The following is a 27,720-nucleotide window of genomic DNA, read 5'->3' on the forward strand; positions in this document are numbered from 1 at the left end:
TCTCTCTCTCTCTCTCTCTCTCTCTCTCTCTCTCTCTCTCTCTCATAAATAATAAAAAAATAAAATGATATTCATATAAAAAAAATAAAGAGCTAGAGAAAATAATCCTAAAAAAAAAAATTAAAAAAAAAAAATTCTCCCAGTCTTTGCTGGCCTAAAAGATCTCTGGTGAGAAATCAGCTTAGTGCTTTCTTGGATCTTCTTCCTACATGACTTGCTTCTCATGCTGCTTTCTCATTTTCTTTGCCTTTGCTTTTTGCCTGTATGACATGTTTAGATGTCATCTTGTTTTAATTGAATCTGATTTGAACTTTGACATTCCTGCATCTGGATATTTATGTCTTTGGCAAGATGTGGAAATTTTTCTGTTTTGTGCTTTAAAATAAGTGATGTGATCAGATGATGTGGTGAGTTAAATTTTTAAAATTCCATTCCAGTAAAAGACAAATTACCATTAGTTCCCCCTCAGTAGTTCTTCTTAATTCAAACACGTGTGTCCTGTTGTGCTTTCCATCCTGTGGAGCACGTCCAGAAGTCCTTTGGAAGTGTCTTCCTGGCTGCCTCAGGGTCCTGAGTTGATTTAAAATGCCTGACATTTTCTTTAAATAAAAGCACGATGGTGTGTCCTCTTCCACCTGTTCAGCAAATCTGGTGCTGTGCAACTTCTGGCTCTTCTCCAAACACAAAATGACCACAAAAGGGAAGTGTGCTGCCTCTGTGCATTTATCAGGAGCAAAAGGCAGCACTCAGAACAAACATTTCAGTGTTTCCACCCAGGGACTGTGTTGGGGCTTAGCAGTACTTGCGGTGTGTTATGACTTTTTTGTAAAACATGTTATTCTGGTTCTAATACTTTGCATTAATAGTAAAATACTATATTTTAAGTCAGTAAGATGTCAGATTTCCAGAATCTTCTACATGGTGGCATGTTGGGGTGTACCAACTAGTACAGAAGGTCAGTGTTTTGGGACAACGATGCAATCAAATTGTAGTTTGCTTCTTCCTAACTAGATGATACTGGAATAGTCACTGATCTTTTGTGATCTTAGGCTTTTAGGCTTTAAATAGTGATAATATCAGCCCTTTGAGGCTTATTGGGATAACATACCTGCTTGTGATACTTCTAACCTGCGTGAGTCCTTGGTAAACGGCAGTTGGGTTGCTACTCATATTATGGAGCATATGATTTTTTTTACATGTATGGGGGAGAGAGAATGAACTAATGTGTAATGCTTGATGACTAGTAAGTAATGCTTGCTAATGAATGATCAATGTCTACAGGAATGCAAATAACCTATATAAAAAGGAACGGAGGTTGCCACTGCCTACTTGGTTGCCCAAGCTATTCTGAAGTGTCACAGAAAATCGTTCATTTATGTTTCACCATCAGTCTTACAAGATGGAAGCTGTTGATTTATCCCATGGTAAGTTCTGCTGGTGCTGTTTTCCAGTGAATCTTTTTAAGATTCCCCTGCACAGTATACATTCATTGATCTGGGCCTGAATAATCTCATCGCTAGCTCATGTCAGGACTGCTGGAGTAGCAAGAAAGTGCTTTGGTTGTAGTTGCTAATGGTTTCGTTCACGAGTTCTGTCATTATTGCCAGGCATGATGTTGAATGCCTATAATCCTAGCCCTTGGAAGACTGAGGCAGGAGGATCTCTATGAGTTTGAGGCCAGCCTGGACTACATAGTGAGATCCTGTCACAGAACAAAACAAGTTCTGTCATCATGAATAGTTAGAAAGTCATGTTCTTTGCCTGTGCTTTTCCTGAAGGCAACATGGCTCACCACCCCTCTTCTGGCTCTTGGTGAGATAGATTGTTCTGGCATTATATGGCAGTAGTGGTATTTGTATGAGTTTTTGTAACTGTGTTGGCTTATGTGGGACTCTTAGAATAGAATGACTTCTAGGCATGTCAATATGGGAAATATGGTCAGCTCTGGATTCTCATGCCTTCTTTATTTCCTACTAGGTTTGTTTTCTTATGGCCCAATCTGCTTTCATGAAGAACAGACAAAGGCAGAAAGCATGGTGACTGACTGTCTGCCAAATTATAAGGTATGACAAGAGTACAGCCTTCGAAATGGTAGTGTCTGTCCCAGTTCACAACCATGGCATGGCACAAAAGATTGAGACATTACTTGCAGTTTGTGTGCAGTTGAACCTCTAAGAGGGCCCACAGGCTGCTGTAACCAAGACCCTTCAGCATGAGAGAGTCTCAGGATAAAAACAGCCCCAATCTGAAGCGTCTGTGGATTTTTTTTTTTTTTTTTTGTAAGACCAGGAAGCAAGGCTAAAGATCAAATAAAGGACACCTGTGCAGGAATTCTGGAGAGGACTGGGAGAGCAGAGGGTAATGAGAGAGTGGTCATTAGGGTCAATCTAAGTAATGAATCAGAGTATGGGGAGGATGAGGCAGGGGAGTCATTCTTAAAGGTAAAGAGTTTTGATGCTACTTGAACTTGAGGCTGTATAGGTTATCTTTTAATCTTTAACCATACATTCCAGGAGGTTTTGGACTTGTGGCCTAAAAAAGTTCCTTATTTCTGTGTGTCCATCTCATGCAGACTTCTGGCCAGTGCCCTCTAAGTACCCATTAAAGAACTGAGTCCTCAGTTATATTTCCTTTCTTTTTAAAAATTATTATTATTTTTTAATGTATTTGGTTGTTACAGGGTCCCACTACGCAGCTCAGACTCATAGTGATCCTACTGTTTTCAGTCTCCTCAAGCACTGGGATTACGGACGTGTGCCACTGTGCCAGGACTTTGTGGCTGGCTCAGCCCACCCTGGGGGCAGGGCTGGCGCGGCATGTGGTGCTGGGGATCGAACCATGGTCCTTGCACTTGCCTAAGCTTGCCTAAGCAGGCGCTTTAGTCCACTGAGCTATCTCGCTGGCCCCCTCAGTTATATTTTCCCCAGGAGTGAATCTTACAGTATTTATTTATTTATTTTTATGTATTTGGTACCGGGTCTCACTATGCAGCTGGGATTTGTAGTGATCTTCCTGTTTTCACCCACCTGAGCACTGGGATTACAGGCGGGCACCATTAGTCGCTGGCTCAGTGTACCAGGGGGGTGGGGCCGGCACAGCATGTGGGACCAGGGATCGAATCCTGGTCCCTGTACTTGCCTAAGTAGGTACTTAGTCCACTGAGCTATCTCACCAGCCCCAGGAGTGAATCTTGTAATCAGTGACGAATACCCTGAACATCATTCAGTAATTACTAATTAGTCTTCACCCTCTTGGTACTGACTACATGTTCTTGATTTTGCTGAGTGGTCTGATGATAAAGAAAATGAAAGTGTCTTTTTCTCACAGCATTTATTTGTTCATTACTATTTATTAAATGTGTGCATTTTGCTCAAGAGTGTATTTTAATAGAGAGAGAGTTAAGACAAGAAAGAGTTCCCAGTCTGGTGGAGGTGAGAAAAGTTCATGTTTCATGTGCTCCAATTACACCCATGAGTGGGGAGGATGGATTGTGAGTGTAGATACAGAAATGCATATATGGGTAGCGGTGATGAACCTATGGCACGAGGGCCACAGTGAGCTTTTTGTATCATTGAAAGCTCTAAAAAGTCCCCCATCATTGCTTTAGGACTAGTGTTCACTGGAGTAAGCAATGGAAGCACTCCCAGCTTATTTTTGTTTTTTAATGGCTATTGGAAAGTGAATCTACAGCTTCTGTGTTGCGCTCCATGCACAACCCTTTGTTTCTTTGTTTTTTTTTATTTTTATTTTTATTTTGAGACAGTGGCTTGCTAAGTTGCTCAGGTGGGCTCAAAGTGTGATCCGCCTGCCTCTGCTTCACAGAGTGCTGAGGTTACAGATGTGTGCCCTTATGTATGGCTATTTCTTCTAGGAACAGAGTCCCCTGCCCTCCGTTTTCCATGAATATTGGGGGCGGTGTTACTTGGCTTAAACTAGTGTGTGTGTGATTTAGGGCTTTCTGACCTTTGAGGATGTGGCTGTGGACTTCAACCCAGAGGAGTGGGCTTTACTGGACCCAATTGAGAGAAACTTATACAAAGAGGTGATGTTGGAGAACTACCAGAACCTGGTCTCAGTAGGTAAGAGTGTTGTCATTCCTTGTATCCTCTTCTGGAACAGGAGTTTACTGTGTTTTAAGATGGGTGATGCCAACTGTGAGCACAGTGGACAATGCTGAAGGCACACTCCCTGTTCTACATGTAATAGACTACTATAGTGGTTCTTAAGATATGGTCTTGGGTCAGTAGTCTCACTCTTGGTCTTAACATGCATTTTCAGTCTCTACCTTTGACAAACTGAAACTCTTAGTTAAGACCCTGTCATCTGTATTTAATTTGCCTGCCACATGAATTTGATACATTAAATAGTTAAGAATGATTGGTGCACTGGGTATGGTGGTGCGTGTCTGTAATCACAGCACTTGGGAGGCCGAGGTAGGAGGATTGCCACAAGTTCAAGGCCAGCCTGAACCTATGTAGTGAGACCCTTTCTCAACAACAGAAAAAACAAAACAAGAATTATTGGTAAGCCAGGTGCCAGGTGCAGTGGTGCGCACTTGCACTCTGCAGTACATGAAAGGCTGAGTCAAGAGGAGTACCAGTTAGAGGCCTCCCTTGACAGGTTGGCAAAATCCTATTGAAAATAAAAATTAGAGGGCTGAGGGCTGGCCAAATAGCTCAGTGGATTAAAGCACTTGTAAGTAGGTGCAGGAGCCAGAGGTTCGATTCTCGGGCCTGCCATGTCGGCCTTGCCCCTGTAGCACACTGAGCTGGCAACTGAGACTGGGTGTTGCACCTGTAATCCCAGCTCTTGGGAGGCTGTAAGCAGGTGGATCACTATGAGTCCAATCTAGTAGTGAGACCCTGAACACCTTGTAGACCCTTCCCTGAAATAAAAATAAATAAATAAATAAATAAATAAATAAAATAAAGGGCTGGATGTTTGGCCCAGTGCTTCTTAGGTTCAACCCTACTGCCACAAAAAAAGAGAAAAAAAAATCACTGGTGTAGGTTTTTCCTCTATGATAACAAAGATCTCAACCAGCAATGGTGGCACATAGCTATAATCCCAGCACTCTGGGAGGCTCAGGCAAGAGGATCATAAGTTTATTCTGTGATAGTACTGTGTTCATTAGAATATTTGTTTAGAATAAGTTATTCTAAATTTTGACTCCTTATCCCATGATTATCAAGTATCATTGTATTTATTACTATAATTATTGCTTTCTTTTTTTTTCCTGTGCTAGGGATCTTTCTACCTGGGCAGCTTAGTGACTTGACAAGACCCTGTTTCAAGATTTTAAAAAATCAGACTGGGGATCTAGTTCAGTGCAAAGGCCTTAGGATTCAATCTCTAGTACCAACAAAATGAAGTTCGTTTCACTTATTTTCTATTTGTTTACTACTTAGTACCTTTTTAGTGTGTATGTAATAATCATTTTAGACTTTTGGGTGTCAGAGATCAGTGCTTTCAAGACACATAGTAAGAAGATATTTGCAAATTGTGATTGTTAGTCATTCCCCTGTCATTAGAACTGTAGTTCCTAGCTGGGTGTGGTAGTGCACACCTGTAATTCCAGCACTTGAGAGGGTGAGGCAGGAGGATTCACAGGAGTTTGAGGCCAGCTTTAGCTACATAAGTGAGTTCAAGGCCAACCAGCACTATGTAGTCAGACCCTGTCTGAAAAAAACCACACAAAATAAACAAACGAAAATCCCAGAAACCAAAGCAAACCAAATCAAAAAGTTGTAATTCCTAAATCATGGAAGGTTCATTACTTCTTGTATAAACCACTTCCATTAATGTATCTTTTCTCTTGTGTAGGATGTCAGCTCATCAAACCCAGCCTGATCTCTTGTTTGGAGGCAGAAGAAGAGTTAAGGATAGTGGAGAGAGGTGCTCTCCAAGGTAGGTGTTGTGAGAAGCATGTCTGGACATTGAGAAGTGTAGAGTGTTTGGGGAATGCCCAGACTTTATTGTGAAAAGCCTTTGAGTCAGGAGGCCAAGGCCATTGGGCTCAGAAGCTTTGGGATGTCTTCACATCCTAGTACCCCAAAAATCATTTACCGTCTCTCCGGTCTTTCTTAGAATCACAACCACCTATGCTTTCTTCCTTGAGTTCATGGTTTTCATGTATATTCTTTTTCCAGATCTTTCTTACTTTTCTTCTTCTTTTTTTTTTTTTTTTTTGTGGTACCAGGGATCAAACTCAGGACCCTGCACTTAACAGGCAAGCACTTATTCCACTGAGCTATCTCTCTAGCCCTACTTACTTTTCTTCTATGATACTACTGTTTTTATTTGTCAGAACATTCAACTTTTAGAGTAATTTATTAATTTTTGAATTTTGACCCCTTATCCTTAGGATTGTCAAATTTCATTATTAAAGGATTATTTAAATCCTTTAATATTAAAGGATTTCTTTTTCTGTGCTAGAGACCCAGGACCTTGTACATGTTAATATAGAGCCATATCCCAAACTTCTCATACTTTAGATATTGCCACACTGCTGAAATATATCAGACTTTATTTTTTAGCATATTTAATATGGACAAATATATAAATGAACTATATTGTTTTTAACTTTTCTACTGTTTTATTTTGGAAACATATTTTATTTTATTTCAGAATGGGCACTGCAGCTTAACACTAAAGGGAGAGCACTTCAACAAGATACTTTTTGGTTAAAAACATCACATGAGATACAACCGGTAAGACTCACAAGAGGTATTTATAATTTTCCACATTCAGAAAGGATTGGACATTTCATAATAAAAGTTAGAGACATTTGAGAGAGATAGAAATCAGAGCTGTTTGCTCCTCAGGAAGCAGTGTTTCTGAGGAGATACCCTAAACCTGGTATGAAACTTTAGAGCTCTTTCAAGGGTACATTACCTCTATATAGTAACTAGATGTTGATTTTGTAAAATAATTTCATGAAAATCTATAGGAATCCCTTTGAAATTAGAGAAGATGGCATAGGATCTTACAGTTGAATTCCTTCATTCTTACTGAATAAAATTTAGGGGGTAGGAACATTATGCATGTAATGCAAATGGCAGAAATCATAATCATCATGAGTATAGAATCTTCTAAGGCTGCAAAAATACTTCTCTTGGGGGAAATTTTTTTATTTACTTCTTTTTTTTTGGTCAACAGGCAAGGAACCAATGCACAGAGAAGTTTTATGGCCTTCAGCCATATGGAGAAATCTTCAAAGAACATTCATGCCTTCTGACACATGTGGGTATACAAAATGGGGGGAACACTATGGATTGTGGTCAGTATAGTAAAGACTCTCCTGATTTGCACAAGGAAGCATCTACCGACCAACTTCCAGTGTTCTGTCAGTATGGAAAAGACTTCAGTCTGACTCAGAATGTGGTTTATCAGACACTGTGTACACAGCCAAAAACTTTTCAATGCAGTGACCATGGGCAAGCCTTTCTCAGTCAGCCACAGCTTCAGGAATACAACCTTAAGAGAACTCAGAGTAAAGACAAACTCTTTGAATGGACACAATCCATTAAAAACCATGAGAATTTTAATTCCTCCATGGGTCATGGCACACATGTTCAAACATACACTGGGAAAAAACCCTATGAATGCAAGGAATGTGGAAAAAATTTTAAATACTCTGCCAATCTTAATATTCATATGCGAACCCATACGGGGGAGAAACCTTATCAGTGTAAGGAGTGTGGGAAAGCCTTTTCTAGGTGTTATCCATTAACTCAGCACTTAAAAACTCACACTGAAGAGAAGCCTTTTGAATGCAAGGTTTGTGGAAAATGCTTTAGAAATTCCTCATGCCTTAATGATCACTTTCGTGTTCACACTGGACTGAAACCCTACAAATGTAAGGACTGTGGCAAAGCATTCACAGGGCGCTCTGGCCTTAGTAAACATTTACCAACTCACACTGGAGAGAAGCCGTATGAATGTAAGGAATGTGGGAAGGCTTTCACTTCTTCCTCTGGCCTTATTAAACACATGAAAAGTCACACAGGAGAGAGGCCCTTTGAATGTGACTACTGTGGAAAGGCTTTTGCTTCTTCTTCATCCCTTATCACGCATTCGAGAACCCACACTGGAGAGAAACCTTTTGAGTGTAAGGTATGTGGAAAAGCATTCACGTGTTCTTCTTACCTTCGCATCCACATGCGAACTCACACTGGAGAAAAACCCTATGAGTGTAAGGAATGTGGCAGAGCCTTCACTGAGCGCACAAGCCTCACTAAACACCTACGAACACACACTGGAGAGAACCCCTTTGAATGTCATGTATGTGGGAAAGCATTCGCCTGTTCCTCCTACCTTCACAATCACATACGAACTCACACTGGTGAGAAACCTTACACATGTAAAGAATGTGGGAAAGCCTTCACTGTTTCCTCGCACTTAAGTAAACACATAAGAATTCACACAGGTGAGAAACCCCATAAATGCGAGGAGTGTGGGAAAGCCTTCACTGTGCGCTCAGGCCTCACTAAACATGTGCGCACTCACACTGGGGAGAAGCCCTATGAGTGTAAGGAATGTGGGAAAGCCTTCACCACGTCCTCAGGCCTCCTCGAGCATATAAGAAGTCACACAGGAGAGAAACCATATGAATGTGACCAGTGTGGGAAAGCTTTCGCTTCCTCCTCATACCTTATTGCACATTTAAGAATTCATACTGGAGAGAAGCCCTTTGAGTGTAACATGTGTGGGAAAGCATTTACATGTTCCTCCTACCTTCACATTCACATGCGTACTCATACTGGGGAAAAACCCTATGAGTGTAAGGAGTGTGGCAAAGCCTTTACTGTTTATTCACACCTAAGTAAACATGTGAAAACTCACAGTACAGAGAAACCCTATAAATACAAGGGTTGTGAGGTAGCCTTCAATTCTTCTCATCTTTCTGAACATGTAAAAACACTGGAGAGAAGCCCTTTGAATATAAGGAGTGAAGAAACTATTCTAGGAAGTCCACTTGCCTTAGTATTACATTCAAATTCACAGTGGCAAGAAACCTTATCAATGTAAGCCACACGTAGTGTTCATTTGCCCTGGTTACTTCAGACTTGAAAGAATAAAGAACAATGTAAAGTCAATGTAAAAAATATAAATCATCAGAGTCAGCTTACCATCCAGCTTACAAGGACTCATTCTGAAGCTGTACAATGCCAGAAACATGGAAAGACTTCCCTGTCTTGAGATCTCACTTAAATATGCAAGATCTTTCAATGAAGAGAAGCTATTGATGCAACACGTGGGAAAGCTGTAGCTGCTAAGCACTTTGATGGTTGCCTGTGATATCACAGTGGACAAAGATTTTGTGGAAGTAAATGCTAAAAAGTACCATTGTTTACATTATTTCTCAACTTCTAATAAAATAATTCTTATTTGAGAAACTACTCATGTATGAATATGAAGATTGCTTCTCTGTTCTACAATCCTATATGCTGAAGAGATGGCTTTCTTATGGTTTTGAAGATTTATTTTGAATATTTGCAGTTTCAGTATTTGCAGTGTTTTTGAATATTTGTGAATTTTTATTACTTTTTAGTTTTAAATATTTAATTTCTACTGTAGTCCAACTTTTTCTCCCACTTACTACTAAGATATGGTTGACAAAACACACATAAAAGGGAATGATTGAGTTAATCAGGTTAACTAAAATACCTGTTACATGATATAATGACCTTTTTTTTCGGTGTTGTAAAACACTTCCTACCCTCTTAGCAAATTCAGGTATATAGTACATTGTTACTATATTCACATGCTGTATATAAGGTCTCAAGAATTTAATCTTTTAACTGAAAGTTCGTGTCCTTTGACAAATATCTCATTTCCTCCAACTCCTAGCCTCTAGTAACCATGGTCATTGTTTTCCTTCTTTGAGTTTGACTTCTAGATTTTGTGTTTAAGAATGATCATGCAGTGCTTGTGTTTTTGTATTTGTTTCACATAGCATAATGTCCTCTGTATTCAGCCTTATTGTCCTAATGGTAGACTTTCCTTTTGTTATTTTTATTTTTATTTTTTCTGTATTTTAGGGAAGGGTCTGCAGGGTGGTCAAGGTCTCATTACTAGATGGACTTGTGGCTGGGGAGATGGCTCAGTAGAATAAGTGCTTGCCTGGCAAGCACAAGGACCTGAGTTCAATCCCCGGTTCCAAAAAAAAAAAAAAAGATTGTTGTATTAGGTTGGACTCATAGATTACAGGTACGCACCACCACACCTAGTCTCGATCACATCTCAGTGTGCTCTAGGGGGGCTGGCATGGTGGGTCCCGGGGATTGAACCCCTGGCCCCTGCATCTGCTTGCAGTCGCTTTAATCTGCTGAGCTATTTGGCTGGCCCTCCAGACTTTCCTTTTTTTGAAGTGTAAATATCCCATTATACATATGTGTCATATTTCTTTATTCATACATAAAAGAATGCTCAGGTTGCTTCTATATCTTGACTATTAGTACTGCTGCATTTAACATAAGAGTGCATATATTTCTTTAGGGAGTCATTTTATTTCTGTGAACTAATGCTTACATTTCTGGGTTCATTTGCTTGTTCTAATTTTAATTTTATGAGGAACCTTCATACTGTTTTTCAGTTGTCTCCACCAATTTTGATTCCATTTAGCTGTATACAAGTGTTATGGTTTCCTTCACATCCTTGCAAACACTTGGGGGTATACTGGGAATCGAACTCAGGACTTAGTGCTTGCCAGGCAGGTGCTGTGCCACTGAGTTATATCTCCAGCTCATTACAAATTTAAAAATTGTTTCCTTTGCTGTGAAGAAGGGTTTTAGTTTGGTATAGTTCTGGTTTGTTTGTGTGTTTTTTTTTTTTTTCTTTTGTTGACTGTTTTTGGTATTTCTAAGACCAATATCCTGGTGGTTTCTTATGTTTTCTCCTAGAAGTATCATGGTTTCACAGCCTCAGGTTTAGTCTGATCCATGTAGGATGGATTTTTGTAATAGTGTGCTATAATGTTCCAATTACATCCTTTTATCTATGGATATCTAGTTTTCAATCAATCCCATGTATGAACAGAGTTTTTTTTCTTGGGATATTTGTTAAAATTAATTGCCTGTGCATTTGTTGATTTCTGTTTCTTTCCATTGGTCTGTGCATCTGGTTTTATGCCAGCACCATACTGGTTTTTTTTTTTTTTTTTTAATTTTTTTTTTTAATTGTTTTATTTATTTGAGAGAGAGAGAGACAGACAGAGAGAGACAGAGAGAGAGTGTGTGTGGTGTGTGTGTGGCCAGCTCAGCCCACCAGGGGGCGGGACTGGCTGGCATGTGGTGCTGGGGGATCGAACCGCGGTCCCTGGGTTTGCCAAGCTTGTTCCAAGTTGGTGCTTTAGACCACTGAGCCATCTCTCCAGCCCCACCATACTGTTTTGATTACTATAGCTTTGTGATATAATTTAAAATCAGAATGTGTCATACTTCCAGTTTTATTCTTGCTCAAGACTTTTTTCTTTTCTTTTTTTTTTTTTTGGCCTTTTGGAGTCTTATGTTTCTGTTTGAATTTTAGGACTTTTAAAATAATTCTGTGACAAATGCCATTGGAATCTTGAAAAGGATGGCAGTGATTTTGGTATTTTGGGTATCCTGGACAGTTTCAAATGTTATTTAAATTCATGAACATGAGATGACTTTTCATTTATAACATAATTTACTGCATCAATGTTTTATTCTTTTTAGTTTGTCAGTCCTTTAAATGTATTCCTAAGGATTTTGCTTTGCATTGTCAATGAGATTAATTTATTTTTTCAATGAACAACTGTTTATTATTAGTGTATAGTATCACTATTTTATTAGTGTGTATTTGAAATACATAATATTATACCTACGTATGGCAATTGCAATTGTCTGAATTTTTGCATAAAATTCATATATATTACCTAGAAAAATTCAAGTCTCAAGAATTTGAAGATTTTTGTTTGTTTGTTTGTTTTGCTTTGTAACAGGACCTTGCTTTACAGTTCAGTCTGGCCTTGAAGAACAAGAATTTGTTTTTTTAAAAAAATTATTTATTTATTTATTTCTGTGTATGTGTGTGTGTGTGTGTGTGTGGCCAGCTCAGCCCACCAGGGGTTGGGGCTGGCTGGCATGTGGTGCTGGGGGATTGAACCATGGTCCCTGTGCTTTGCTAAGCTTGTTCTAAGTAGGTGCTTTATTTTATTTTATTTTTTTTCCATAATTTTATTGATAAATAGCAATGAGACAGATTCAAATCAAATCACTAGGACAGTTTCAATAACTAACACACTGCATACATTCTTCTTTTTTTTTTTTCATACATTCTTCTTAGTGGTTAATTGCTGTACAAGATGCGAACCTGAGATCCTATTTACAAACACCATGAAAACATATCATTCTATTCATTAACAGAATGTAACTATATATCTATCCTAACCACCCTGAATACACAGATACAAAATGGACATTCATCTGTAATACCCTTTTTTTGTTAAGTTCCGTTATTTGAATATTATAGGTGTGCAAACTCAGCAAAATATTCTAAAAGAGTCCAGTAGCCCATAATAGCATTGGGTCTTCTGTTTAACTGGCAATGTCAGAAATTGTTGACCTGAGTCCCCCACAGCTCAACATAACAGCATGGCTTTCCTTCCTATATTTCATCTTCATACTTTTCTACTGGATGGTTAAAACCAAGGTAAAGCAGGACCTATGCAACAAGAGTTGTAGCTTTTGGGTCTGATAAGGTCAGTGAAATACCCTCAGGATTTATCTTGAGATCCTGTACCTCAGATTGTAGAACCTTTGTCAGTGTCAGCCATGTGGATGAGTCACGGCCATTGCTTGGCCAATGTGCTCTCTGTGAAAGCCTGAGAGAATGTTTTCTCTCCATGTGACTCTCCTTAGGCACACTCTACATCATTGATCACTTTCCTCTTTGGCCCCATAATCTCCTTGATCAGAAAATTTGGGACACTACCGAGTTACATGACGTTACAGTACGAGTTCTCATATGTCCTGAGTCTTAAGTGACCTTAGAAGGTTAGGGTCAAAATGTTGGCTTTCCTTGCAGCCCTTCTTTTTCTCTAATTTTGGCCTGCAAATTTAGGTTGTTAACCATCCAGAAGACAAGCTTATTGTTATTATCAAACAACTTAGGCTGTTAAGTTTAACCTCACTATCTGTCTGAATATCAAACATCTTAAGCATAGTATGGAAAAGGTATTTTTCATCAAGTATTGATATGTTGAACTTTATGTCCCTACAGAATATGATAACAACATTTAAAAATTAGAATATATTTTAAAATTAGGCATAAAGAATTATATACTTCTCATGTTTGCACATAAGTCCAAAAAATCTCACCATATACAACCTTGAAGCAGGACAGTCGCACAATATTCCTTTTCCTGTCTCTTGCTTTCATTCAGCAAGTAGGTGCTTTAGACCACTGAGCCATCTCACCAGCCCAAGAACAAGAATTTGAAGAAAAAAAATTATGTTACTGTTTTATAAGTGTTCCAAAAATGGAACACCAGGGGAACACCCTTTAGGGAATTGGTGCATATGTATACACTATTGATTTTTGTATGTTGACTTTGTATCCTGCTGCTTTCCTGAATTCATTTTTTTTTTTTTTTTTTTTTTTTTTTTTTTTTTTCCGGAACCAGGTATTGAACTCAGGCCCTGGGCTTATTCTACTGAGCCATTTCCCCAGCCCCATGATCATTCTTTCATGGATTTAGAAATACAGAAAATCCTAGTGGGTCATGTCATCTGCAAACAGTTTTATTCTTTTCTACTCAGATATCTTTTCTTTTTCTTGCTTAGGTAATATCATTGGAATTTGCATTATTATGATTAATAGAAGGTAGAAGCTTCGGCACCCTTGTTCTTGTTCTTTTGCTGTTGTTCTTAAAAGAAAAAGCTTTTCATTGTTTGAATATGATGAAGACCATTGCCTTGTCATATATTGTCAATATTATGTTAAGGTATGCTCATTTTATACCTAATTTGTTGAAAGTTGGTATTTTGAAAATATGTTGAATTTTGCTAAACACTTTTTCTGCATTTTTTGCAGTGATTTTTCCTTTCATTTTGTTGTGATGTGTGATCTGTATTGATTTTGCATATGTTGAATCACCCTTGCATGATAGCTGTAAATTTCAATTGATTATGATGCATGGTCCCTTCGATAATTGTTTTAGGTTGGGCATAGTGGCACACACCTGTAATCCCAGCACTTGGGAGGCTGAGGCAGGAGGATCACTCTTAGTTTGAAGCCAGGCTGAACTGCATAGTAAAAGCTTGTCTCAAAAAAGAAAAATTTGTTTCAAATCTGAATGGAGTAACTTTGCCTATTAAAATACACACTGGTTGACTGCATCAAAAACAAAACACAGCTGTGTGTTGCCTACAAGGGACTCCCTAGGGAGTCCTTTAAGGACATGAGTAAATGGGAAAGTGTAAGGATGGGAAAAGATAAGCCTTGCAAATAGAAACTAAAAGAAAATAGGGGTAATTATACTTGTATCAGACAAAACAGACATTGAGTCAAAAACTAATTTGAAAAAACGAAGTGAGGATAAGGAAACAGTCACCTCATCAAGAGGATAGAACATCTTAAATGGGTATAGTCACACATGCCTTTAGTTGTAGCTACTTGGAGGCTGAGGTAGAAGCATCACAAGGTGGACTCCTGGGCAGCATTGTGAGATGCTGTTAAAAATAAGTATGTATATACTCTCTATATTCAGATTTATATAACATATAGATTTACTTGTATAAATGTTTTAATAAATTTATTGAGACATCATAAGATTAATACAAGTTACCTTTGGCCTCCACAATTACAAGAGGTGCTCTAAATAGTGGCCACTGGCTTTCAGATATTTGTTAGTGCAATAAACTGCTTCAAGATTAATTATATGTAAGACTATGCAAATTTCCTATTTTATCACTATTTCCTTCATCAGAGTCAATCAAGATTCCTAATCTCACATTGCAGTCCTCTTTTTACGTCTTTTTGTGTGTGTGTGTGTGTGTGTGCATGGTCTCACTATGCAGCTCAGACTTGTAGTGATCCTCCTGATTTGTACCTCCTTAGTGCTGGAATGACAGGTGTGGGCCACCATGTCCGGACTCCATCGCTGGCTCAGCATGCCTAGGGGCGGGGCTGGCATGGTGTGCTGTGCCAGGGATCAAACCCTGGCCCCTGAGCTTACCTAAGCAAGTGCTTAGTCTGCTGAGCTATAACGCTGGCCTTTGCATTACTCTTGATACTATCAAAATCCCCAACAATTATGGTCACATATTACCTGTTTGTGTGTAACATAATTACTGATGAATTTGAATTTACTGTAGTCATTTTAATGATTTCCATTATTTTTGTTGGTATATTTTAATATATCATTTTGTCATTAAATTATTTTTATTCTTAGAAGTCTGAACGTATGTACTCTATTACCTAAAGATTTCTGTTTTAAAAGTCTTAGTATTTTTTTTGTAGAACCAGTGATTGAAATCAGGCTCTTGCACTTGTCAGGCAAGCTCTTATTACTGAGCTATCTCCCTAGCCCCTAAAAGTCTTAGTATCTTTCGTTTCTCATAAAGTATAAATACAGTTTTGAACACAGTGATTTTTGTGACCAGGTGTTGATTGGTAAGTTAGCTGAAAGTATGCTTTAGAGTAGTGCGAAGTAAAACAATGCCAACATCCTAATGGATGCAGAACATAGCTATGAAGAGGAACTATGACTGGGCCCATCCTGAGACCCAGAAATTGAAATATGACCCAGAGACTTAGTAAAATGCTTTCTTTAAAAAATTTATTTGTGGGGGGCCTGCCCCTTAGCTCAGTTCTTTAAGTGGCTGCTTCAACAAAGCAGTTAGGCTCAGGTTGCTGTGGTTCGATCCCCACAACTCAAGCCAGCCAAACTTGCCCTAAAGGCATTTGGAGCAAAAAAAAAAAAAAAAAATTATTTGATACAGGGTCTCAGACTCACAGTGATCCTCTTGACTCAGACTCCCCAGCACTGGGATACAGGTGTGTGCCACCATGCCCAGCATGGCATGTAGTACCAGGGATCAAACCTGGGTCCTTGAGCTTGCCAGGCAGACACTTAGAATGCTAAGCTATCTCTGCAGCCCAATGCAGAGACATATTGTGACCTATGAAGATCAGTTCCAACTTCTTTGTCAGCTCTTCCAATTATGATACATCACTGTTTGTTCTCCCTTTTATTCATTTATTTTTTTATGTATTTGCTACAGTGTCTCACTATGCAGCTCGGATTCATAGTGATCATCCTGTTGTCAGCCTCCCTAGCACCACCATACTCGGTCTCGGTGGCCAGCTCAACGTGCCTGGGTGCGGGGTCAGCATGGCATGTGGTGCCAGGGATCGAACCCTGGCCTATGTGCTTGCTAAAGCAGGCCCTTAGACTACTGAGCTATCTCACCAGCCCTCTCCCTTTGTTTTCTGACTTGTTTTTCCAGTCCAATGGCTTGAACCCCAGGCCTTCACACTGAACCCATTTTTATTGTTTATTTTGAGAACTTGTGTTCCTCCTGCCTCAGCCTTTTGGAGTATTAACAACATGGATATATTATTTAACACTTCATGCAGGTTAGAAGTGTAGGCATGGCTTAGCCATGGTTTCTGTTCAGGATTTCATAAAATTAAAACCAAAGTGCTCTCCATGGTGCATTCTCAGGATGCTGACACACCTGAGGATGTGCTTCCAGTGCCTTAGGAGGGTATATTGGGATCCTGCCCCTTTTTCTTTCCTCTCCAATGTCCATGAGTTAACAGGTTTCCCCCACTATATGCTTCTGCCATGATGGGCTGCTTCACCTGAACAGGCACCACCAACCCAACAGGTCCAAGCCACCATGGACCAACACTTCTGAAAACATAAGCCAAATCTTTCCTTCTTAAAGTCTTTTAATTCAGATATTTCGTTATAGTGACTAAAAGCTAACACACATTCTGTCTGCCCCAGGGAATGCAGGTATAAAACATGGCAGAATGCATGGAGAAGCTTTTGAGCAATCTGAGAAGTAAATATTAGGAAATGAGTGGGAGAAAAATCCCATGAGATTTCAAACTAGTAGCAAACAGTGCAGTTTCCCCTTACAGTATCATCTATTACACAGTGTAGCTACAATACCCAGAAGTCAATATAAGCACCACAGAGAAAGCTCATAAAACTTTCTTGCACAGCCTACAGAGAGGCCTCTTCCTCATGCTTAGAACTTCTTGTTTTCACTTTCATTTGTCACTACCCTTCAGCAGTCCTGTGGTGGCAGCAAGACCTGCTACAGACAATGAGAACCTGGACAAGACAGACAATGACACTTAATTCACCTTTAGGCAGAGACTCAAAAAGTACTGCAATGTCTTTGAAAACACAATTCACATTGAATTCACAACTCACACAGTGCTGAGTAAATCTTGCAAGTTGAAACCAATGAGTAACTGGCTGACTTAACAATAAACTACATTCTCCAGAGGATTGACTGGTTGCAGCAGGGGACATTAAATTGCGGGCCTGAGACATGCTAGGCCAGTACCCTAATACAGCTATATCGCCAGCCCTTTCTGTAGGGTGTGAATACTCAGGGTGCAACAACATAATCAAAATATTTGGAATGTACTCCAAAATTATACAGGATATTGTAGTCTTACCACGTTCTTGAGGATGTGTGTGGCACTACCAGAAGGCTAACATTCATGACACTGGTATCCTATAAGAAGAAAAAGGATGTAATGTAAATTTTTAAAGAATTGATAATGAAAAACTTCAAAGTTTGTGAAAAAGAAATCTTGAGGCCGAAGAAGTTTAATGAATTAAACTGTGATAACTCCAAGGAAATGTCCTGAACATAAACTGCTGAATGTGGAAGACAGAAAATCTTGAAAGGAACCTTAGAATTACAACCCATTTTTATGGGATAAATGTAAAGGCTAAAAGCAAATTAAACATCTTTTTCTTTGGGCAGTCCTGATGTTTGAACCTCAGGCCTTGCACATTTCAATTAAAGACTCTACCAGGGAGGTTCTTTTTTTGAATGTGGGTTGGTTTGTTTTTGTGATGATAATCAAATCCAGGGCTGTACTACACAAGGCGGTACCACTAAGCCACACCCCCCCCAGCCCTGAATTAAACATTTTTAAGGAGAAAAAAAGCATAGACTTAAACATTTGTGTTGGACAAAGGGACTATATTCTAGGATATTTGTTCTGTATTTGTTTTTAGCCACTGTCTTCATTACATGCATAGAGCTGCTGAAGCTCCACATGGTGAGAGTTGTGCGTATTTGATGGTGGTACAGCTTGTGAGAAGTAATATAGGAGGTAGGTGGCAAAGATGGCTGGGAAAATAAGTGGGATCTCTCATTTATAAGACCCCAGGACAGTGCCAAATACTTCCCCAAGATCTTATATCTGGGACTTCTCTTGGGCTCCCAGGAGAAGTGATGACATATAAGAACACAGTGTCTGTCTCCTAGAGCAGGGTGTACTTTTATTTGTGTTCATTTTCCCCTTTCATTTGGCCCAAATGCAGAGCCAGTTTTCCCCTTATCCCTTCACTTCAAATAAATTTTTAGCAATATTTTTGGCTTGTCTCAGCCAGTTTTTTGAGGCAAGGACCCGGAATACATTTCTACAGGAACTACCTGGTAACAGCAGGACATAACAGGAGGCCCTTAGGTCCAGAGGTGAAGATGTGCCCATGAAGAGGGCTATGGAAGCCCCATCCCCCAGTCTCTCTTTGCTTCCTGTTTCATACTTAAGTTGTTTGGGCCATCATGCACTCCCACAGTGGTGTGACACTCTTGGCAGATGCCCAGCACAATGGTTCCACCTGATCTTGAACAATAGGCCAAAATGAATCTCTCTCTATTACCTAATGGTTAGTCCTAGGCAATGCTAACTTAAAGGAAACTTGTTTGTGTGCAAATATTCTCAATAAAAAACTAGCTAAAGTTATCCAAGGATGGTGTTTGTCATGGTTTGTGTCTAGGTGTGGCCCTAAGGCCTCTTGCAGTCATTGGAGTGGGCTTCTAGAGTATGTGATTAATTCATGATCCAATGCTGGGATTATGGGTGTGAGTGCTACACCCACCCGGGGTGGCTCTCTGAATGCTATATAAGGGAGCAAAGAGCCTTGCTCTCTGCCACTGCTGCTCTTCTCTTTTAGCTCTTGCTATTTTGTTGTTTTCCTCTGCCATGAACTGCTGCCCTCTGCAATGTACCACTCTGCCTTGGACCCAGCTGAGTAGACTGAAACCTCCACAAACTGTGAGCTAAATAAAGATTTCCTTCTTAAATTTTTGGTGTCAGGCACACTGATTATTTTTTACCCCATCTGGCATAACTTTTTTGTTACAAATTGAAAGGCAAATCCTGACCTTTATATAGAAATAGAAAAATAAACACTACATTGCCAGCAGAATCTTTAAAGAGAGGAATACAGCTGGAAGATTCACATTTGCAGATTTCAAAATATGTTACAAACTTGTACTGATAAAATAATGTGTTAGTAGTCAGGTGTGGTGGTACATGCCTGTAATCCCAGGACTTGGGAGGCTGAGGCAGGGGATCACTGTGAGTTCAAGACCAGCGTGGGCTACACTAGTGAGTTCAAGGCTAGCCTAAACTGCATAGTGAGACCTTGTCTCAAAAAATAAAAACAAAACAAAAATAATGTGTTCATGGCTTCAGGACAGACATATACATTACTGGGCTTGAGTTAAGAGTCCAGAAATAAACCCTCATAGAAATGATGAATTAATTTCTGGTAAGATGGTCAGAGTAATTCCCTAGGGATAGAAAAGAATGTTTTCAACAGCCAGGCATGGTGGTGCATGCCTATAATCTCAGAACTTGGAAGGGTGAGGCAGAATGATTGTCACAAATTTGAGGCCAGCGTGGGTTATATAGTTAATTCAAAGCAGACCTGAACTACATAGAAAAACAACAAGAACAACAAAAAAAGATGGGGGGGGGTAGTCCCCCAGCATGGTAGTGGCCTAGCAAAGCAGAGTGCACCAGTGAGGTGGAAAACTGTTTTGAGAGGCTCCTACAGAGGCAGTGGTTGTTGAGTGAAATGAAATAGTGCTGTGTTTCAGCACACCAACATGGAACACAAGTGGGAGGGTGGGGCCACCATTTTATCTCAAAGAGTTTGGGACAAACTCCAGCATCAGAACAGTCCCAGGGTGCTTCATTTCTAAAGTTCCAAAGTGGAAGGAGGGAAGAGCTGTTCAGTCTATATAATAGACTACTGGCTGTTGGGAAGCAGACTGGGGGGATCTGAGAGTAGGAGCTGGAACCACACAGACTGTGCACTGGTCTAAGACCACCATGAAAAAACAAATGGATGTGGCAATAGAAAAAAAAAAATCTCCCAGGTAAAAAAAAATGAAAATGATGATCAAAATGAAAGACATACCCAAAAAATCTAGACTAGACACAGATAAAAAGTAGAGGAGCTTAGGAAAATGATGGAAAGCATGAATGCCCAACAGAAAAGAAATGGAAGCTATGGACCAGATTCAAGTAGATATACAGGAGATATCTGGATTCTGTTGAAATTATATACAACAGATTGAAAAAACAGGAACTGTACAGTGAGAGTTCATTGATCTAGAATACAGGATTAAGATTAACAATCATGAAAGGAAGTGATCTTAAAAATAAGGGACCATGAGGGCCAGGAAGATAGCTCAGTAGAATAAGCGCTTGCCTGGCAAGCCCAAGGGCCTGAGTTCAATACCTGGTTCGGTTCTGAAAAAAAAAAAAAAAAAAAAAAAGAAAGAGAAAAAAAAAGGACCATGAGAAAATCAATCCAACTGTTTCAAGATTAAGCAAAAAGAACAACATCAAGTGAATTAGAGTTAACGAGAAAGGCAGAAATAGCACAAATGTCATAAAAACTTCTTCATAGAAGCAATGGCAGAAAAATTCTCAAACATGGAAAAGAATTTGACATATAAATAAGTGAGGCATAAAAATAGCCATGACTAAAATCTTCACCAAGGCATATAATAATCGAGATTCCAGAAATTAAGCATAAGAACAGATTAAAGGCTCTTAGAGAAAAGAAGCAAATTACCTATAAAGGAAAACCCATTAGAATTACAGCAGATGTCTCAACATAAAACCCCAAGTCAAGGAGAGCTTGTAGTGAGGTATTGCAAGCCCTAAAAGAAGAACCTACAACCCAGATTGATGTGCCCTGAAAAACTATCTTTCATAATCAATAAGGAATTAATATACTTCCATGCCAAAGAACAACTGAAGAAATGCTCCAAAAGATATTGTAGAAAGAGATAAGGAAGATCACAATTTCAAGGACACCAATAGAAAGAAGCCACCAGTTAGGGTATACAATTTAGACAAAGATAGACAGGGTACTAAGAACAGGAAAATAATATGAGAAATATAAGTCAATACATATCTGTTATCAATGAAAATGGTCTCAATTTACCAATCAAAAGAAACAGTCTGGCAGGATGGATCAAGAAGAAAGATCCAACAATATGCTGCATACAAGAAACATATTTAACCAAAAAAAAAGATTGAAAGTCAAAGGAAGGAAAATACTCTGTGAGAGTATTGTTATTATATTATATTTAGCGACAATATGAACTTTAAGCAAGACTGATTAAAAGAGGATATAGAAGATCATTACATACTTGTTAAGGGAAAACTCCAAGAAGAAGAGATAACAAATATATAACAAATACAAGTGTACCCAACTACATAAACCAAATACTAATGGACATGAAAAACAAATACTAATATAATTGTAATGGAGACCTTAAAACCACCTTGTTACAAATAGACAAACCAACTAGACAAAAAAAAAACAAAAAACAAAAAACAACAACAAAAAAAACAACCAAGAAAGAAATATCAGAACTAGATCAAACCTCTGAAGAAATAGACTTTGTAGAAAGGGGAATTGCACAGTGAGAGTTCACTGATCCAGAAGACAAGATTAAGGTTAATGACTATTAAAGGAAAACTCTCTTAAAAATAACAAGAGACCATGAAAAAAATCAATCCATGAAATTGATTGTTCCACCCCACAACATCAGAATATATATTCTTCTCAGTGGCATGTGAGATATTCTCCAAAATAGCCCATATGCTACACCATAGAATATGCTTAACTAAATGCAAAGGAAATTACCCATGTATATTATCTCACTACAGTGCAATAAAAATGGAAATTAATGGCAAAATAACCCCACTAAAGAATAACTACATAAACACACGGAAATTAACACTCTCCTGAACAACCAGAGGGCACAGATGAAATTAAATAAGAAAGTAAACTGTATTTATAATTAAATTATGTTGCTGATACAACATACTGTACTTTATTGCACACAATGAATGCATTCCTAAAAGGGAAATTTATAGCAGTGAATTCTCACATCAAGAAAGCAGAATGAGTTTAAATAAACAACCTACTGTTGAATCTCAAACTTCCACAAAAAAGATCAAATCAAACCCAAACTTCTGACAAGGAAGAAAATTATAAATACAAGAGCAGCAATTAATGCAACAGAGACTAACGAAAGAATCAATGAAGTTAAGAGTTTGATTCTTTGAAAGATTAAATAAAATTGACAATTCCTTAGCCAACCTTATTAAAAAGAGGTGAGAAAAGACACAAATTCACGCCATTATGAAAGAAATGGGTGAAATCACAAAAGATCCTGTGAAAATTTAGAAGATCATCAATACTTAACTCAAGAACTTCTATTCTAATAAGATAGAAAACACAGAAGAAATGGATAGATTCCTAGGTACTTATGAATTGCCAAAACTGAATTAAGAAAATATAAGAATTCTAGGGCTGGGGAGACAGCTTGGCAGTCTAAAAGCCTGCCTGGCAGGCACAAGGACCTGGATTTGATCTCTTGTACTGCATGCCATGCTGGTCCCAGAAACCTGGGTGCACCATGCCGGCCACCAAAACTAGGCCTGGTGGCACACACCTCTAATCTCAGCACTGGGGAGACTGGGACAGGAAGATCACTATGAGTCTGACCTGCATAGCAAGACCCTGTATCAAATAAATAAATAAATAAATAAAAATAAATAAATAAAAATTCTAAATAACACAATCTCGTTCAGTAAAGTTGAAAATGTAATTAAAAATATACCACCAAAGAAAAGCTTAGGTCCTGATGGATTCACTACTGAATTCTACAAGACATTTAAAGATAATCTAATGATACTACTGATGAAACTAATGATATTAAAAGGGAAGCAAGGCTGCTTCAACAAAGCAGTCAGACTCAGGTTGCTGTGGTTCGATCCCCACAACACAAGACAGCCAGTCATGCCTTGAAGGCATTTGGAGCAAAACACACACACACACACACACACACACACACACACACACACTTCTGCCATTTTAGTCAGGCTCAGGTTGCTGTGGTTCTGATCCCCACAACACAAGACAGCCAGTCATGCCTTGAAGGCATTCGGAGCAAAAAAAAAAAAAAAAAAGGGAAGCAATACCTCCAAAGTCATTCCTGGAAGCAAGTATTACCCTGATACCCAAACCAGGAAAGACTTCACCAAAAACGAATTATAGGCCAATCTCCCTATTGAACATGCAAAAATCCTCATTAAGATACTGGCAAACAGAATGTAGCAAATCATCAAGATTATTCACCATGAGCAAGTGGGATTCATCCCAGATATGCAGGGATGGTCCAACATATGCAAATCAATAAATGCAATACACCATATCAACAGAGCCAAAGGAAAAAAAAATCACACAATCATCTCAATAGATGCAGAAAAAGCACTTGACAAAGTTCAATACCCATTCATGATAAAAAAAAAAAACAAAAAACAAAAAAACACCTTACCAAAGGGCTGGCCTGATATCTCAGCGGACTAGAGAGCTTGCTTAGGCAGAGCGCAGTGGCCAGGGTTTGATCCCCTGTGGTGTGCCATGCTGGTCCCACCCCTGGGGCACGCTGAGATGGCGAATGAGACTGGGCATAGTGGCGTGCGCCTGTAGTCCCAGTGCTTGGGATGCTGAAAGACAGGAGGATCAGTACGAGTATGATCTATGTAGTGAGATGCTGTAGACCCTGTATCCCCTGTACTAAGTGCAAAACAAACAAAAAAACCCTACCAAAAATAGGAATAGTCTTTATCTCAATCTGATAAATATTATCTATAACTAACCTATAATAAACATCGTACTAAATGGTCAAAAACTGAAAGCTTTCACACTACAACCAGGAAGAAAAGGATGTCTAAAAGCACTACTCATATTTAATATAGTTTTGGAAACATTAACTAGAGCGATTAGACCCCAAAATGGAATAAAGATAGGAAAGGAAGTTATCATTGTTTGCAGATATGATATTCTACATAGAGGATCCCCAAACTTCCACCAAAAGACTTGTAACCCAATTTTAAAAACCCAGTTCAGTAGTGTAGTTGGATACAAAGGAAATACTCAAAAATCAGTAACATTTTTGTACACGAACAAGAAACACAGAAATTACATCAATAATATTTTTCACAATACATCAAAATATTTTTTTATACACTGAAGTGCTACTCAGTAGTAGAATAAACTTGAGACATTTAAAGGTAAATAGATCCAACGTAAGACTATATCTTTTAAGACTATGTCTTAAGTGAAATAAATTGGACCTACATGTGTAAACATCATAGTTTTTCTGTTGTGAGAACTCAAAAGTGTAAACACATGTTAACATATATAATAGGCACTGTAAAATATGAAGAAAATTTTCAAAAGGAAGGAACTATGAAGGGGAAGGAAGAGAAACAGAAAAAATGATAAAAGAAAGATAAAATGAAATAAAGCTTTGTAAATAAGAAGAGGCTTGAAAGGAGATTGGGAAAAGGAATTAAGATATATCATATATATCTCATACATATCACATATACTCATACTGGTACAAATTCCCTATAATGAATATGGTCATTACACATATCTACATTGCACCAGATTTAATATTAATAAAAATAAATCTATTTATTTTTACATTGTGTATGTCAGGTATTCATCTCAGCAACAGAAAGCTCATGAACGCAGGGTCCATCCTTTATCTGTAGTACCTGTGCCCTTGGTGCAGCCAGTGGGCCCTGAGTCCTCTCCCCCCAGCAATCTGTCGTCTTGTTCTGGTTTGTGCAATGAAGGCTGCATTTTAAACAGCTCGCTCCTGGCAAGCTCACTGTGTTTTATGAGTCCTTGAACTAATTTTTTTTATAGATCTGACCTAATCAAAAATTTTTAGCTGGGCGTGGTGGTGTATGCATGTAATCCCAGCACTTGGGATGCTGAAGCAGGAGGATGGTTGCGAGTTCAAGATCAGCCTAGGCTAATAAGTGAGCTCAAAGCCAGCCTGAGCTGTATAGCAAGACCCTGTCTTGAAAAAAAAATGCTTCTATAATTACTTGGCATAGATCTTAACTGTACCCACCTTTCTCTAGGAGGTATGACATTAACTTGATGACATCCTCCTCCAGGGATTTGTCACACAGTCATTCAACATACACAAATGCTCAGAAAGGCTATCTTGTGTCTCTTCTTTATTTTTGTCTTACAATATAGTATATTTAAAATTCTATGAAATGGAAAGTAAGAAGTCCCATAGAAAATTTGTGAACATTGAGACACAAACATCCTTATTTTTCTTATGTAGTTTCTGAGTAATGAACTTCAATTCACAAGGCATTTAGGAAGCCTTCTTAGTTACCAACTGACTCGACCAGGACTTTCTGTTTCCCAGTCACCTCAAAAAGAGTGAATGGGGGGAAATGACAGCATCTCTTTCACTTCTCTAAGTGCACAGAAATCTCTGAATGAATGAAAGTGTAGGCAAGGAAGTACCCAGTGAATAGAAATCATGTCACCTATGCTATTTTGTGAAATAACAAAGGGTAATACGTGACAGAAATTTTGTTTAACTGCAGCATTGACTGATGATTCCGAAATGATTTATGTTCTTAGATTTTTTTTGCAAATTAGAAGGGGACTGAGAAATGAAGGGTTGGGAGGAGAAGGGGATGTAAAAGGAACTAGGATGTGTTATGTCAGGTACCAGCTGCCCATGATGAGTGTAAATCATTATACACACAAACATGTACTAAAAAAATTAAAAAGATAAAAACTGTTTTCAATAAATGGTACTTGTACAAGTGGTTATCTATAAATAAAATCATGAAGTTGGACCCTTCTTATCTCACAAAAATTTAAAATCAGTCAAGACCTAAAAACTAGAAGAAGGTATAGTACATGAACTTCATGACATTGGCCATAAAAACGTTTTTTAGGCATAATACCAAAACCCAATTGTAAGTAAACAAAGTGGACTGGATCTCAGCAAAACTGCAATCTTTTCTACTTCAAAATGGGCATGGTGAAGCCTCTGAGGAATCCCTGCTAGTTAGAAGACTGCAGCAGGAGGGCTGAAAGTGCAAGGCCAACCTAGGCAACACAGAAAGAGCCTACCTCAAAACCAAAAAAAAAAAAAAAAAAAAAAAAAAAAAGTTACATCCATAATGAGGTATCATTTTACGCCTTGGGTACAGTCGCAATCCTCAGCACCGCACAAACAAAACAATGCAAAAAACAGTGAACACCCAGTGCCTGAGTCCCCAGCTCCAGTCTTGCCTATTAGTTTCCAGTACTCAAGAAATCACGCGTGGGGGTGGCCTCACGTCAAGCCACCCAACCTCAGGTCTGGCCGCTGGCCCTGTATCTGTGTCCAGCCTCAGCTGTGACTCCATCCCAAGCCCATATGCACCCAAGCGGAGAAAACTCGAATTTCTGCGCCTCAATGCGACCCAATGAGCCCGTATTTCGAGCTTGGATCAGGTAGTCCTGATCCTCCCCGCCCCTGCTGGGAAACGGAAGTGACGTCACCGCTCCCGGCAGGCTTTGCCGGCGCTGGCTCTGGGAGGGCGGGTCCTTTTCTCTGTGGTGGGTTTTGCAGCAGAACCCTCTGCCCCAGCCTGTGTACTTAAGTTGCCCAGGCGACAGTTCCTGTTCCATTTCCGGCTGCTTGTTTCTTAGAAACGACTGGTCACTCTGATAGATATTGCAAAAACCAATCAAAGTCAGCCAAGTACTCAGCATTTTTACTTCCCCTTTGCAACTAACACCATAAAAACCTCCATCCCTGAGGTTCAGGGCCTGACGTTTTGAGAAACAACAGATTCTCTGACAGTGCCAGTCTGAAGTTAGAACATCTGCCTCCTAATATCGGGGTTTCTGCTTGCTGCTGGGAGGCTTTTTGTTTTCCGGCACCGGGAATCGCATCGAACCAAGGAGCTCGCGCTTGTCGGGCAGATACGTGCCCGGCCCTGCCATAGCAGTTTTAAGCCAGTTTTAGTGAGGCCAGGCGAGGAACTGGTGGTGCAGGCAGTGGTGAGAGGACGCGCGGCAAAGGCTTGGACCTGGAGTGCTCCCTCCCAGCGGGATCCCAGAAGTCCCTGGGCCATCAGCCCTACGGGTGCTGCCGGGAGCCAATTTCCGTCTTGTTCAGGGCGCGCTTGCTCGGGCTGTGCTCGGAAACGGACCGCTCGTCTTTCAAAGGCTCGGTGGTCTTTGATCTTTTGCCCCGAGGAAAGGAATTCTGCCCCAGTCAAGTTCCCTGGACACCGGCGTTGTGTTCTCTGGCTTCACAGACCCGGCGAGTCCGGTGCGTCCGGGTGAGTACT

The 27,720-nt window shown here is 39.3% G+C and overlaps 1 protein-coding gene across 3 annotated transcripts in view; it reads left to right on the top strand.

The window, feature by feature from the left end:
* The window catches only part of LOC101560467 (zinc finger protein 26-like), a 75,855-nt gene extending 66,325 nt beyond the window's left edge, over nt 1-9,530 (top strand). The window contains exons 2-8 of one of the 3 annotated variants that reach the window (XM_023716767.1): nt 886-955; nt 1,282-1,424; nt 1,978-2,063; nt 3,953-4,079; nt 5,824-5,907; nt 6,628-6,710; nt 7,159-9,530. In XM_023716767.1, the coding sequence (XP_023572535.1) occupies nt 1,376-1,424; nt 1,978-2,063; nt 3,953-4,079; nt 5,824-5,907; nt 6,628-6,710; nt 7,159-9,030 (2,301 nt within the window). In that variant the 5' untranslated portion in view covers nt 886-955; nt 1,282-1,375 and the 3' untranslated portion in view covers nt 9,031-9,530. The remainder of the gene's footprint in view (nt 1-885; nt 956-1,281; nt 1,425-1,977; nt 2,064-3,952; nt 4,080-5,823; nt 5,908-6,627; nt 6,711-7,158) is intronic. The other 2 variants (XM_012515091.2, XM_023716764.1) reach the window with 2 other exon arrangements.
* The last annotated feature ends 18,190 nt before the right edge of the window (nt 9,531-27,720 follow it).

Source organism: Octodon degus, unplaced genomic scaffold (genome assembly GCF_000260255.1).
Source record: "Octodon degus isolate 3935 unplaced genomic scaffold, OctDeg1.0 scaffold00050, whole genome shotgun sequence".
Classification (NCBI taxonomy): Eukaryota; Metazoa; Chordata; class Mammalia; order Rodentia; family Octodontidae; genus Octodon; species Octodon degus.